The sequence below is a fragment of the Corythoichthys intestinalis genome, chromosome 10 (genome assembly GCF_030265065.1).
Source record: "Corythoichthys intestinalis isolate RoL2023-P3 chromosome 10, ASM3026506v1, whole genome shotgun sequence".
Taxonomy (NCBI): domain Eukaryota; kingdom Metazoa; phylum Chordata; class Actinopteri; order Syngnathiformes; family Syngnathidae; genus Corythoichthys; species Corythoichthys intestinalis.
This window is the reverse complement of record NC_080404.1, coordinates 56,051,961-56,066,021: the sequence shown is the minus strand read 5'-3', so window position 1 is coordinate 56,066,021 and position 14,061 is coordinate 56,051,961. Positions and strand designations below refer to the sequence as shown.

General features: G+C 38.9%; 1 protein-coding gene across 3 annotated transcripts in view; it reads right to left on the bottom strand.

The window, feature by feature from the left end:
- The window catches only part of parga (poly (ADP-ribose) glycohydrolase a), a 71,392-nt gene that overhangs the window by 3,078 nt on the left and 54,253 nt on the right, over positions 1 to 14,061 (bottom strand). For all 3 annotated transcript variants that reach the window (XM_057848414.1, XM_057848413.1, XM_057848415.1), the window contains exons 14-17: positions 9,229 to 9,307; positions 9,042 to 9,150; positions 8,805 to 8,910; positions 2,605 to 2,733 (exon numbers count right to left, since the gene is read on the bottom strand). In XM_057848414.1, the coding sequence (XP_057704397.1) occupies positions 2,605 to 2,733; positions 8,805 to 8,910; positions 9,042 to 9,150; positions 9,229 to 9,307 (423 nt within the window). The remainder of the gene's footprint in view (positions 1 to 2,604; positions 2,734 to 8,804; positions 8,911 to 9,041; positions 9,151 to 9,228; positions 9,308 to 14,061) is intronic.

Genomic DNA, 14,061 nt, shown 5'->3' with positions numbered 1-14,061 from the left:
TGTCTTTTTTTATCCTACAAACCTTATAAGCTTGTAAAGCCTCCCTCCCTCCCTCACTCTCCCAGCTCTTTGTTCCTTAGTCACTAATTTTAAGGGGGGGGGGGGGGGGGGGGAACCCCCCTGGTGGCCGAAAAGTGTCATTGCATGTAATTGACTTTATATATAAAAGTTGTAAAGCAGTAAACCTGCAACAAAAATGAATGAAATGAAAAAATATTTATTTATTTATTATTTATAATTGGTCAAAATTATTTTTCAAATAGATCATGTGACTAGCAACTTAGACGGTCATTTGCTTTGCATATAAATTTCAATATATATATATATATATATATATATACATACATACACATATATACAGTATACCCCCCCCCCCCCAAATAATTTTTTTCTTTGAAAATATATTTTTTTTGATTGAAGCAACTTTTTTGGGGGGATTAAATGATTTAGAAACAAATGTCCTACCCATAATATGGCCCAAACATAAATGGATTGCTTCAATCAAAACATTTTTTCGATGAAAATTTGTTCAAATGCAAATTATTTCAATCTCAAATATTTTTTCGCATTACAAGTTTTTTCTTTATTGGAATGAAGTGATTTTTTTTTTTGAAAATATTTTTTTGAAGCAACTTATTTTTTAAATGAATAATGACAAAATTGTCCTCGCCAAAATGGGGCCCAAACACAAATCAACTTCAATCAAAAACGTTGCTTCAATGTCAAACAGTGCCAAACTCTCTCCATTTGTAGACAACTTCTCTGACTTTCGCTTGATGAACATCCAAACTTTTAGAGATGGTTTTGTATCCTTTCCCAGCTTTATACAAATCAACAATCCTTGATTGCAGGTCTTCAGACAGCTGTTTTGACTGAGTAATGATGCACATCAGACAAGGCCTCTCATCAAGACAATTCTTAGTAGGTGTGTGTTTTATAGTGGGCAGGGCAGCTTTAAACCACTCATCAGTAATTGGGCACACACCCGACTTAAAATGTTTGGTAAAAAATGGTTTCAATTGCTCTTTAAAGAGCATATGACAGGAGAAAAAAAAGTCTTAAATATTATTATTATGTGAATTAGAATCATATTTTGAGACGATTCGACTACATACAACAATTTAGCAAAGCGCAGATGACGAGAAATTAGTCTTTTAATCTGCCGGTTAGCCACGCCTACCATTATAGGGCTTTAGCGTCCCCAACAGGTGGATGAGGTCAGCGGTAGATTGGGCTCATCGGTTTTACTATTCAGCCCATTGAGGGGGAATTATTCAGAACAAGGAAAACGCGACGAAGAGAGCCGCGAAATGTCATTGTTTCAGTCTCTCTACTCCAATATGTTTACAGGATATTCTTTTTATCGCAGTATTTTTCCCCAATAGCTAAATAAATGGCTTGAGGAGGACCAGTAAGCCCGTCCAGGGGGAAGTATTCACAACGAGGAAAACGTGACGAAGAGAGCTGCAAAATGTCATTGTTTCTGTCTCTTTACTTCAATATTTTACAGGATATTCTTTTTATCCAAGTATTTTCCCCAATTGCTAAATAAATGGCATGGTCATGACAAATAACAGTCTTGTGCTAAATGGAATATGAAATAATAAAAATGCACTTATTCTGGTCAAAACTGTCGACTTCACCTTTACTGTCGCACCTCCCGGACGATATTTTATGACACCTAAATCGGACATATGTCATTTCCCTTCCCCGGCTTCGGAGAATGTAAACAAACCAAGAGGCGTGACAGCTAGCCGACATGCTAACCCGAACCGAGTGATGTTTCAAAGTCTTTGAAGCGGCAAATCACACATAACTAGCCCAGATTATTTGACATGACGACTGGGTTGTCAATTGTCTTCGTGGATCGGCAAACCACCCGGCGGAGAGCAATTTACAGTTTGTTCCCCGGAGGAGGGCGGCTGCAGTTGTTGTGCAGCTAATGTGCATGAGGAGAGCTTTTTATATGCTTATCAATGATCAAACGTAAGTAGTCCTTTATTTAAAGAAAGTTTGTAGTGTTTACTTTGTAATCGCTGTATTCGTATTTGACATAATACAAAACAAGAAGTTTACTCACTTCCTCGTATGTCCATTGGTCCCACAGTAGTAGGGCTTGTTTTGGCCAATATCCACGGTGAATGGGAACCTTTTGAAACTCCAAAAAGGCACACACGCCTCTCCCTCATACAGCAAGATTTTTCTGCAGCCGTTTGGCTGGCGTGATGCGAAAAATAAACGTATTAATCCGAAAAATCAGCTGAATCCTTAGTCATCATACACAACAGTAGGCTGTATAGTGGAGTCCTTCTCCTGTATACGTCACAGCACCTTGCTCCTCAATGCAAGACCGAAGCCGGAAGTCACTCATTTTCATGGCGCGGGATTAAAAAAAAACTAAATAAATATAGCGATCGCTTCCACACACATCCAAGCGGTCCATATCATTCAGGAGCATAAAATACCGCGTGTATTATGAAATAAACATGCTTTTTCGTGTCAGATGCACTTTAAGTCTCCTCAGCAGTAAAACGTGATCTCTCAATGCTAGCCATCCCAGTTCAAATGCATCAATCGCTGTCAATGCAATGTGCTCGGCCTTACCCACAGTGACGTGTCTCTCAGTCAGGAAGGCGTGCATGTGGTGAACATCTCGCATGAGTGCGGCGTCTCCAAATGTGAAGTAAGCCACGTCCCTGCCCGCCTCTGCCGCCGCCATCAGTTGAATCAGCGCTAAGCCAAGACAAAACCACAAGACAATGAAGTCAACTAAAAAGAAAATATCAACAGTGTGGTTTGTTCCCATTAGAAATATATAGGGCTGCAGCTTTAGAATGTTTTAGTAATCGAGTAATCGACTGAAAATTCTATCGATTAATCGAGTAATCGGATAAAACTTTTTTTTTTTTGGTAAAGAGCAATTATAAATATACATGAGAAAACAAGACATTTCATCTAATATTGGACCATTTTCAGTCAATCAATGTCTTTATTTTCTAAGGGTGTAACGGTACATGTATTTGTATTGAACCGTTTCGGTATGTGGTGCTCGGTTCGGAAAGGAGGCGTACCGAACGAGTTTCTGACGTAATGTAACCCTTACTTTTTGAGGCTGTGAGTCGATCGGGTTACAGTTTCTTTGTGTAGATTATATTTACTCCGTCTTCTCTACTATAATGACGACCAACACGGTACGACAGTATAACCCAGAAACGTCAATGGCGCGACAACGTGGCCAACACGAGAACGCAGTGAAACGTAGGCGTTAAAGTCAATCAGCCAATGCACACCAGTCGCAGTGCGGTCGCGTGTTAGACGCGTCCCAGAAGCGGCTCAACGCGACGCACGTGAAGAGAACGGCAGAGTTTATTATTTGACGCGAGCCTCCTGCGTCAATACTACTAGCTAGCAGACCGGGCAGACTGGAAGTCACTCGTGTAAAAATACGGTGGATCCTGTTGATTTTCAAACTAATATGCAATCGTAACCCACTTTTTGGGTACATCAGATCTCCTGAGTGGTAGATCGGGGCACAGCTGACTTGTCTTTGTTGATTTACTGCTGTCTTCTCTGCTATAATAATAACCAACACAGCCCCGTGTTCAATACAAAACCCTCCTACCACAACAAAACAAGTAGGAACTAATATTCACATAGGAACTAAAGTTATACGATATAAATGAATACTACATCACATTTGTAAAATATAAACAGATAATAAATAATAGCCCATTTAAATAAAATACATTGAAATGAGCTAAAACACCTGTAATTAAATAATAAGAATAATACACAGATCCTGCTTGCACAATTAGATTTATTAATTTCTGTGTGGCGCTTTAACTTGAGAAAATCCACCAATAAAGCTTTTGAAAACCATTCATAAGGGAAAAAAATGATTCATTTGTAAAATACATGTTAAAATCTTTGTCATTGGGATTGTTTTTCTCTTTAGCACAGGACTTCGTCTTCTTTCCTTCAGAAAGAAAGCTGACCAATACGTGGAGTCTGAAAGGCAAATTGTTGTTGGATTATCTTTAAATACCCGCTACTTTTTGAGCAGAATTCTAGCTTTGTAAAGGCTAATGTTCCTATTGTTGAAAGCACAAAGGTGTGTGATAAACAACTAGCACATTTATATTTTGCATTTTGTTTTCTTACTGTACCGACTATGAACCGAACCGTGACCTCAAAACCGAGGTACGTACCGAACTGAGATTTTTGTGTACCCCCCTACACCACTATTATTTTCTATGTACATTGTTGAAAACAGCCAACAATTGCATCTCAGATGTACTCTCGGTTCATAGAAGCACTGCCTCGCATCAAAGCCTTAGGTGCGCTATTTTCATCTTAAACTCCTCGAGCTGAGTCCGATGGCTGGCTGGAGCCCTGGTGGCCATTATTCTTGCTTCATCATGCTTTTATGCCATTGGCGTAATCACCTGTCACTCAAACATGTCGGAAGTAGCGGCGAAGTTGGATCTTTGTGTCAGAATGAGTCAATCAAAACGTTCTACTTTAAAAAAAAAAGTGCTTTCAAAATTTTGAGCACTTCAAATAAAAAATGAGTTAAAACTTTTTGCTCTCCAAAAAAAAGTGACACTTCAATAAAAAAAAAAAATAAATAAATTTAAAAAAAAAATATATATATATATATATATATATATATATATATGTGTGTGTATTTCAAATTTAAAAAATACATATTTTTTTTTTAGGGAAGGGCAATTTTATTTTTGAAAATGATTTTTTTCTCTGATTGAAAATTGTTTTTTTTGATTGAAGCCACTTTTTCTGGGATTGAATGATTTAGACACAAATGTCCTACCCATAATACGGTCCAAACAAAAAAAAGAAAACAGTCTAAATGAAAAATTCAAATGCAAAATTCTGAGTCTCAAATATTTTATCGCATTCAAAAACTTTTTTCTATGACTGATTTTTTTTTAAAATTTTGATTGAAGTGATTTTTCTTTTAAAAATATTTTTTTTTGTTTAAAGCAACTTATTTTTTTTTATTAAATAATAAAAGCCCAAATCCAAAACTAAATTACTTCAATCAAAAAAGTTGTTTCAATAAAAAAAAAAAAAAAACGACTTCAATCAAAAGAAAAAAATTCCAAGAAAAATAGTTTTCAAATTCATTTTTTTTGAGTTTCAAATTTATTTTTGCATTCAAACACATTTTTTTTTATTGAAGTGATTTTTTTTAATGAAAATATATATTTTGATTGACTTTTTATTTATTTATTTTTGATTGAATAATAAAGACACAAAGCTACCCCCATAGAAACCTATCTCTCCGCAAGGCTAACGTTACATGAGCGAGTGACATCTTTTTTATTAGCGTAGAGAATGTACTGCTTTAAGATGGTGGCTGTTTACTAATGCCGCCCAGTCTGTCATTTCGCATCTAGTTCTACATACAGTGGGGAGAACAAGTATTTGATACACTGCCAATGGGTTTTCCCATTGGCAGTGTATCAAATACTTGTTCCCCCCCACTGTAGATATGATATCTATGAGACGCATCAGACACTACCTGCTACTACCGTAGCATCACGCGGGCCGTAGTTTTTAGCAACGTCGGAGTAGTTTGTAGCGGCTGTCGGCTGCGGTAAGGTATTTTTTTTATTGCTTCTTCCTCTACGCACGTGACGTCATCGCGTTGTCCCGCATTAAAAGTAGTCCGGGCAAAACGTGATGCTTAGAGCTGGCAAAATTAAACGATTCCTCGAGGTGAATACAATTACTCGGACCAGTTTTTTTAAACTTGAGTAACTCGAGTATTCGTTTCAGCTCTAGAAATATATGATATAAAGCAATTTAATCAAGCAAATAGAAGTTGTATTTTTTTTTCTTTATTTAGAAGAATTTTAAAAAGTAACAAACTGAAAAACTAACAAAATTCCACCGTCGTCAATGGCACTGAAATATGCGTGTCAATTGTACTGTATTTTTGCAGCACGTGCTTTTAACTCTGAACGTGAGCTGAATTAATTTCACATTTTAGCATCGAGAGAAAATGTGCAGTGTGAAGACTTCTCCGGGACAGCGGTTAAGTGGGCCTTCGTTTCCCGAGAGCGATGTAGCGCCAGTCCATTGAGGTCTGGGATTTATGCGCTCCCTTGCCTGTAATCAATCGGCGGTTTAATGGAAAGCATAAACGCGTGTCAGCCGATCAATAGAAGGATGGAAGAAACCGATGAGTGACACACGGGTTGGCTACTAATTGAGCGGGGGATGTTAAGCTTAAGAAACGACAGCTTTGCTCGCATTTTTAGGTCACACTTGTAATAACACAACCTCTAGCAAAAAGTATGGAATCACCAGTCTCGGACGAGCACTCACTCAGACATTTTATTATGTAGAACAAACTCTGATAAAAAGCTTGTAAAAATAATGAATTGGTTCAAAAGTACAACTCTTTAGCATTCACAAACACTAAAAGAAATGAATAAAATACATTGTGTTGGTCAGTAAATGCTACTTTGATAGAGAAAATGCAGGGAAATAAATATTGAATCACCCGATTCTGAAGAAAAAAAATATGGAATCGCTCCATTTTGAGTCGAAAATACAGACACACCCACTCAGAGGTTGCGCTAGACTTTTTCGTTGTCTGTCATTTTGACTGACAGGGTCATAAAAATCCGGTCATAATCTATTTTTACCCATCACTTAAATTTTTAAAGTGATAATAATGACATTCAATAGTATTTAGTTTTCATTAATTTTTAATTAATATTCTGTCCGAACAAGCTTAACAGAGAATCCACACCGTGCCATCACACATCAAGCAGATGAATACGTAACTTTTTCTCCGCAGTGACAAAAACAGCTGACTGTGGCCCCGGTAGGTAGGCTACATATGGAACCATGAAATTAACAGTTCACCTGCTGTGGCCTGAACGCAGTCTCACACCTTCCTCCTGGTGCGCATGGACTTGAATTGCGTGCCCGCTTGTGCATGATCAAATGTCTCAAGAAGAAACTTTTTTGAAGAAACTTAGGAAACTCAGTTGCCTTGACATTTTTCCAAGCAAGGCCAACGACGTCATGCATCAAGAGAGACAATAGCTAATTAATATGCTCACTCGCCACCCTGTGGTCTGGGGTGTGAATGGCAACCTGTCAAAATGACTGATGGACTTCAGTTTTTTTCCGTCACCGTTTTAAAAAACTGGTCAACGACGGAAAATATTCGGTTAACGCGACCCCTGCACCCAGTCAATTTCCTTTCCTTAACTGGGCCCCTGCCTCAGATTACATCTGCTCGTTAGTCAGCCGTTAAAAACAGTGAGGTTATTACACCTTGGGCTGCTGGATTCACAAAGAATCATGGCTCCAACAAGAGAGATGTCTCTTGAGACCAAGGAGAGGATTATCAAAACTTTTGAAGACGGTAACGCTACACGCATGGTTGCCAAAGATGTGGGCTGTTCACAGTCAGCTGTATCAAAAATCTGGACCAAGTACAAACAGCATGGCAAGGTTGTTAAAGTTAAGCTTACTGGTAGACATCCAAACGTCATGATAAACAACTAAAGGCCATTTGTCTTGAAAACAGAAGATGTACAACAAGACGAAGAAGAAATGGGAGGAAGCTGGAGTCAAGGTATGTGACAGAACTGTGCAAAATCGCCTAAAGGAAATGGGATTTTCATAGAGGGAAGCTAAAAGGAAACCATCATTGACACTTAAACAGAAAAGAACAATACTGCAATGGGCTAAGGAGAGGCAATCGTGGACTGTGAATGACTGGATGAAGGTTATTTTCAGTGATGAGTCAAGAATCTGCATTGGACAAGGTGATGATGCTGGAACTTTTGTTTGGTGCTGTTCCAGTGAGATTTACAAAGATGGCTGCCTGAAGAAAACATCAAAATTCCCTCAGTCCTTTTTGATATAGGGCTGCATGTCGGGCAAAAGCACTGGGATTAAATCTTCAATAAATGCACAAGCTTACATTGAAATTTGAGACAGCTTTCTTATCCCTTCAATTGAAAATATGTTTGGGGATAATGAAATAATTTTCCAAGATGACAATGCATCATACCACAGAGCTAAAACTGTGAAAGCATTCCTTGGAGAAAGACTCATCCAGTCAATGTCATGGCCTGCAAACAGCCCAGATCTCAACCCTATTGAAAACCTGTGGTGGAAATTGAAAAAAATGGTCCACCTGCAAGGATGATCTGTCAACTGGAATCAGAGAGAGTTGGCACCAAATTGATGAAGAATACTCATCAAGTCCATGCCTAAGAGACTGCAAGCTGTCATAAAAGCCAGCAGTGGTGCAACCAAATACTAAAGATGTGTTTTGATTGTTATTTGTTTGTTTGTTTCTCATGATTCCACTTTTTTTCCTCAGAATGGAGTGATTATATATTTCCCTGCACTTCCTCTATAAAAGTAACATTTACGGACCACCACCATTTTTTAATTCATTTGTTTTAGTGTTTCTGAATGCTGAATTTATTATTTTTTCAAGCTTTTTATCAGAGTTTGTACTACATAATAAAACGTCTGAGTGAGTGCTTGTCCGAGACTGGTGAGCCCATACTTTTTGCTATGGGTTGTATTGTGGGCTAGCGCTCTTCAACCACCGGTCCGCGGTCCATTTATTTTTGCCTATCTGAACTTGAAAACTGCTCAATTTTGACCTTAACAGACATTTTAATGCCAATTAAGGCCTTATTTTTAAGCGAAAGCAATGCCTTTTAAGACCGTTAATGGAACTGCGCGAACCCTGGTACTGTTCCTGGAGTCGCCGCTTTTCGGATATGATTGACTGCTACCTTTGAGACGCGTGTCTCCGCCGAAAGCGCCGCAGCCCCAATTGCCGGTGGCGATCGCGGACAGGTGCTTTGTGTTGGCGTTATTCCGGAAGAATCCGCAGTAAGCCTGAAAAAAAAAAAAAAAAAAAAGTGATGCAAAGAAGCAAAGGCTGATGAAAAAAAAGTTTGAAAATAAAAAACGAGGATTGTTTAAACAAAAAGATATTGTCGAAGAGCCCTCAATTATACATGTCTTACTTTGTTGAGCTCTCTGGTCATCTTTTCAGGGACAAATTGCTCCAGGAAGTGTTTGTATTTCAGCGCGTCAATGGCCACGATCTCCGTGCATCGTCTCTGCCATTCGTCCCTTCAAATTAACAATCGTTTTAACCTGGCGTGACACATAGGAGGATCAAAAAATAACTGGCTGTAAGTACAATAATACCTGGGAGTCTCATCTTTGTAGCACTCGTCCCATTTGTAAGTTTCAGCATAGCCAGAATATCGACTGTACTGCTCAGCACCTGCGTGGATAGAAACACAAGGACCATTCACAATAACAAACGTTCAATCATTCTTCTGCTGTAAATTGAAATGAGTTTATCACGAGGAGCCGTCCAATCCATTTGAAGTGGGAGGGTGGCAGCGAATGAACGAACACACATACTCGTGATTACCAACAGAAAGTAACTCATTTTACTTATACATGTCCAGTTCCTTTCAGGTTGCTCAGTGTACTAATAACCTGACTTTTAATTATCAAATAGGTTTCAGAAATGGCTGATATGAAAGCTAAGACCCTCCCAAATGATGTTGAATGTACAAAAATAGATTTGTTTCACTGAAAAAAGATTGATCATTTAATGAAGACATAAAGGTCAAGTTTTGGCAAGACAAAAGTTTTGTCGCCTACAGAAAGCAGGGTGAAAATTGAACAAAAAAATGCACTTCAAATACAAAAATATGTTACATAACATAAGCTAATTAAGTAGTGGTGCTGTGAGATCCAAATTTAATATTTTGTATGACTTCCATGGGCTTCGGCAAGGATTCATACAATTTATTGATGAAGTCATCAGGAACATCAAAGAAAGCAGTCTTGCCTGCCTCCCAGAGTTCATCAACATTCTTGGGTTTCATCTTCCATGCTTCCTCTTTCATCCCGTTCATGTCTGGTGACTGGGCTGGCCAGTCCTGGAGGATCTTGATCTTCTTTGCCTTGAGGAACTTTGAGGTAGAGATTGAAGTATGCAATGGAGCACCATCCTGCTGCAGAATTGGTCCCTTTTTATGGTTAGGAATGTAAGAGGCAGCTAAGATTTGTTGATATTTCAGACTATTTATGTTGACTTCCACCCAGCAGATCTCTCACACACCCCCATACTGGATGTAACCCCAGACCATGATTTTGCCACCACCAAACTTCACTGTTTTGTGGCAAAAGGTGGATTTTTCGGATGAATCTTCCATTGAATTACACCAAAGTTGCCGCAAATATTGCAGGAGACCTACTGGAGCCTGCATGGATCCGAGATTCACTCAGAAAACAGTGAAGTTTGGTGGTGGCAAAATCATGGTCTGGGGTTACATCCACTATGGGGGTGTACGAGAGATCTGCAGGGTGGAAGTCAACATAAATAGTCTGAAATATCAACAAATATTGTGCATCCATGCGGTTCGGCAAGGATTCATACAATTTATTGATGAAGTCATCAGGAACATCAAAGAAAGCAGTCTTGCATGCCTCCCAGAGTTCATCAACATTCTTGGGTTTCGTCTTCCATGCTTCCTCTTTCATCCCGTTCATTTCTGGTGACTGGGCTGGCCAGTCCTGGAGGATCTTGATCTTCTTTGCCTTGAGGAACTTTGAGGTTGAGATTGAAGTATGCGATGGAGCACCATCCGGTTGCAGAATTTGTCCCTTTTTATGGTTAGGAATGTAAAGAGGCAACTAAGATTTGTTGATATTTCAGACTATTTATGTTGCCTTCCACCCTGCAGATCTCTCGCACAACCCCATACTGGATGTAACCCCAGACCATGATTTTGCCACCAACAAACTTCACTGTTTTCTGAGTAAATCTCGGATTCATGTGGGCTCCAGTAGGTCTCCTGCAATATTTGCGGCGACTGTGGTGTAATTCAATGGAAGATTCATCTGAAAAATCCAACTTTTGCCACTTTTCCAGCATCCATCCTTTTGACAGGCTGTGGGCCTTGGCAAATGCCACACTTTTTTTTTTTTTATTGTCTGCACCCTGAGAGATAAATAGTTTGAAATATCAACAAATCTTAGCTGCCTCTTACATTCGTAACCATAAAAAGGGACAAATTCTGCAGCCGGATGGTGCTCCATTGCATACGTCAATCTCTACGTCAAAGTTCCTCAAGGCAAAGAAGATCAAGATCTTCCAAGACTGGCCAGCCCAGTCACCAGACATGAACAGGATGAAAGAGGAAGCATGGAAGACGAAAGCCAAGAATGTTGATGAAGTCTGAAAGGCATGCAAGACTGCTTTCTTTGATGTTCCTGATGACTTCATCAATAAATTGTATGAATCCTTGCCGACGCCCATGGAAGTCATACAAAATATCCAATTTGGATCTCACAGCACTACTACTTAATTCGCTTATGTTATTTAGCATATTTTTGTATTTAAGTAAGTACGTACAACTAAGTACATTTTTTTGTTCAATTTTCAAACTACTTTCTGTATGTGACAAAACTCGTCTTGCCAAAATTGGACCTTTATGTCTTCATTAAATGATAAATCTTTTTTCGGTGAAACAAATATATTTTTGTACATTCAACATCATTTGGGAGGGTCTTAGCTTTCGTATTAGCCATTTCTGAAACCAATTGAATAATTCAAAGTCAGGTTATTAGCAATTGTTTCTACAAAATGGATAAGCGACAAGACTTCTGTATATAGGTCCAGCTCATTTTAGGATGGTCAGTGTAGTTACAAGATCTTTGGTAATACTACAAAGGCCCATGTCCACACGTCTCTATCTGTTGCCGTGAGGACTTTTTGTTCGCCATTAAAAGGAAGTAGACTTCTTCAGGGACTTAGGCAGCTTATAGAGCCACAAATTTTGGTAGACTTGGTAGAACTGGCCCAATTAGAAGATTCATTTTGGTTTTCAATCAGGGCGTGGCTGCACAGCTCAGTAGTACCTTCTTTTCTGTAGGACCCTCTTAATTAGTTTTTTTCACCTAGGTGTAAATGCATTTCTCATCTTAGGATATACAAAAACATCTCTGCCAGCCTTGCCCACAACGAGGGGGACAATCTGCCACCACCCTGAGCTGCGCCAAACTGCGAGGTACCATTCAGTCCTGCTAGCAGGCCTAGTTCTAAATTGGCATTTTATTGAGGTCTGAATAATGAAAAAGTGTTTTCTTTCCCCAACACCCTTACTGATCAGTTACATTTTCATTGAGAATGTTTTCACAAAGTGCCTTTTTATGCCATGTGTTTGAAATAAAATCAATGGAAAGGAATGAGAACGATTTAAGTAACTCAACACTGCTCCCCAAAGTCAACTTTTTTCCCCATTTTTAAGGAAGGTTAAATGCAAACTCCGGTCCCGTTGTTTACCGAGCACTGCTTGCTCCTTCTCTTCCCTTCCAAACATTTCTCCATATTACATCTGGAAGCTTTTTATTTTCAACCGCAAAGCAGATTAGCTATTAAATCACAGGCTCGTATTGACGGCAATCCAATCTATGTTGAAACAGGGTACGCGCAGAGCACCGAATTTGATTTAAGAAACAAAAGCGCTGAAGCAAATTTAACTCACAAAAGTTACCGTTATGCGCCGACATAAATTCCATTTTGGGGGTTTTGTCTTGAACGTGAAACCCCCTAAGGTCCAGTTTACGCAAACGTGAAACCCCCTAAGGTCACGTCTACGTGAGCTATTTTCATGGGGGAAATCTGTGATTATTTTACATGTAATGTAAAAGCTACCATCTATAACATTGTAAGGTTGCTTTATTTTTTTCCTCCTCAACAGCGTTTGTTCTGCACAAAACCATTTGACCCACCGACACCGTTCATACACTAAAACAAACGGAATTCTCATGAGAGGCGGGCTCTCTTTCATTTGACACTCCAAAAATAACCCTTCGACAAAAAATGCGGGTTATTCGAAAATATAAGGAAAATTTCAAAACGCTACTTGTGCGACAATTTTTGTCCAGAAATCCAGATCACATCATTTATAAATTTCAAAAAAATAAGGGTGCAAAAGGAGCACGAAAGGTCTATACAGTTTTTGCTAAAAATGTACACTTCAGCTGAAATTTGCCAAAATTTGCCAATTTTTTTTTTTTTTTTTTTTTTAAACCTGTCCTGTTCAGCTGTTTGATAGAGAATGGAAGTCTAAGTGCCCGGTTGGTCTGAAGAGTTTTAATGTTGCACATTGAGAGTATGACATACTCCCATTGTGATTATTCAACATACCTCGTTTATTATGACAAAGCAACGGACAGGAAGGGGGTATGGGGGAACAGAAGAAAAGAAACACAAGAGAAGAAAGAAAAGAAACACAACAACAAGAAATACATTAAACGCCTACACTAACTATTAATATGTTGGTGTTGTTGTCAGCTAGATATATTTCCGGTTGACACCATGTGGGTGGCCTGTTGACCAGGGAAAGAGGGGGACGGGGACGAAATTCCCACAAATCAACAGGAATTGACCCTGAAATCACACCCAAATCAACAGAAAGTGACCCAGTGTGAGCAGGAAGTGACCCTGGAACGCCTCAATCAACAGAAAGTGACCCATAATGTACAGGAAGTGAACCTGAAATACCCCAAAAAAACGTGAAGTGACCCAATATGTACAGGAAGTGAACTCAAAATGCTTATATCTCAACAGGAAGTGACTCCAAAATTCCCCCATATAAACAGGAAGTGACCCCGAAATCATTCCATATAATCAGAATTGGCCCAATATGAACAGCAAGTGGACCAGAAATGCCACCAATCGAAGTGAGCCATTCACTTGTAATGGCAAATATATTTTATTGATTTCCAATGGCCCTATTCGCCCGCAATTCATTTCAATAGCACAAAACTTTTTATAAAAACGTATACTTCAGCCCATATTTGCCAAAACATATCCATTCATTGCTAAGGGCAAAAATTTCCCATTGATTTCCAATGGCCCTATTTAACCTCCATTCATATCAATGGCACAAAAAGTTCCATTCACTCTCATTGATTTCCAACCTAAGTGACCCGATATAAACAAGAAGTGACCCC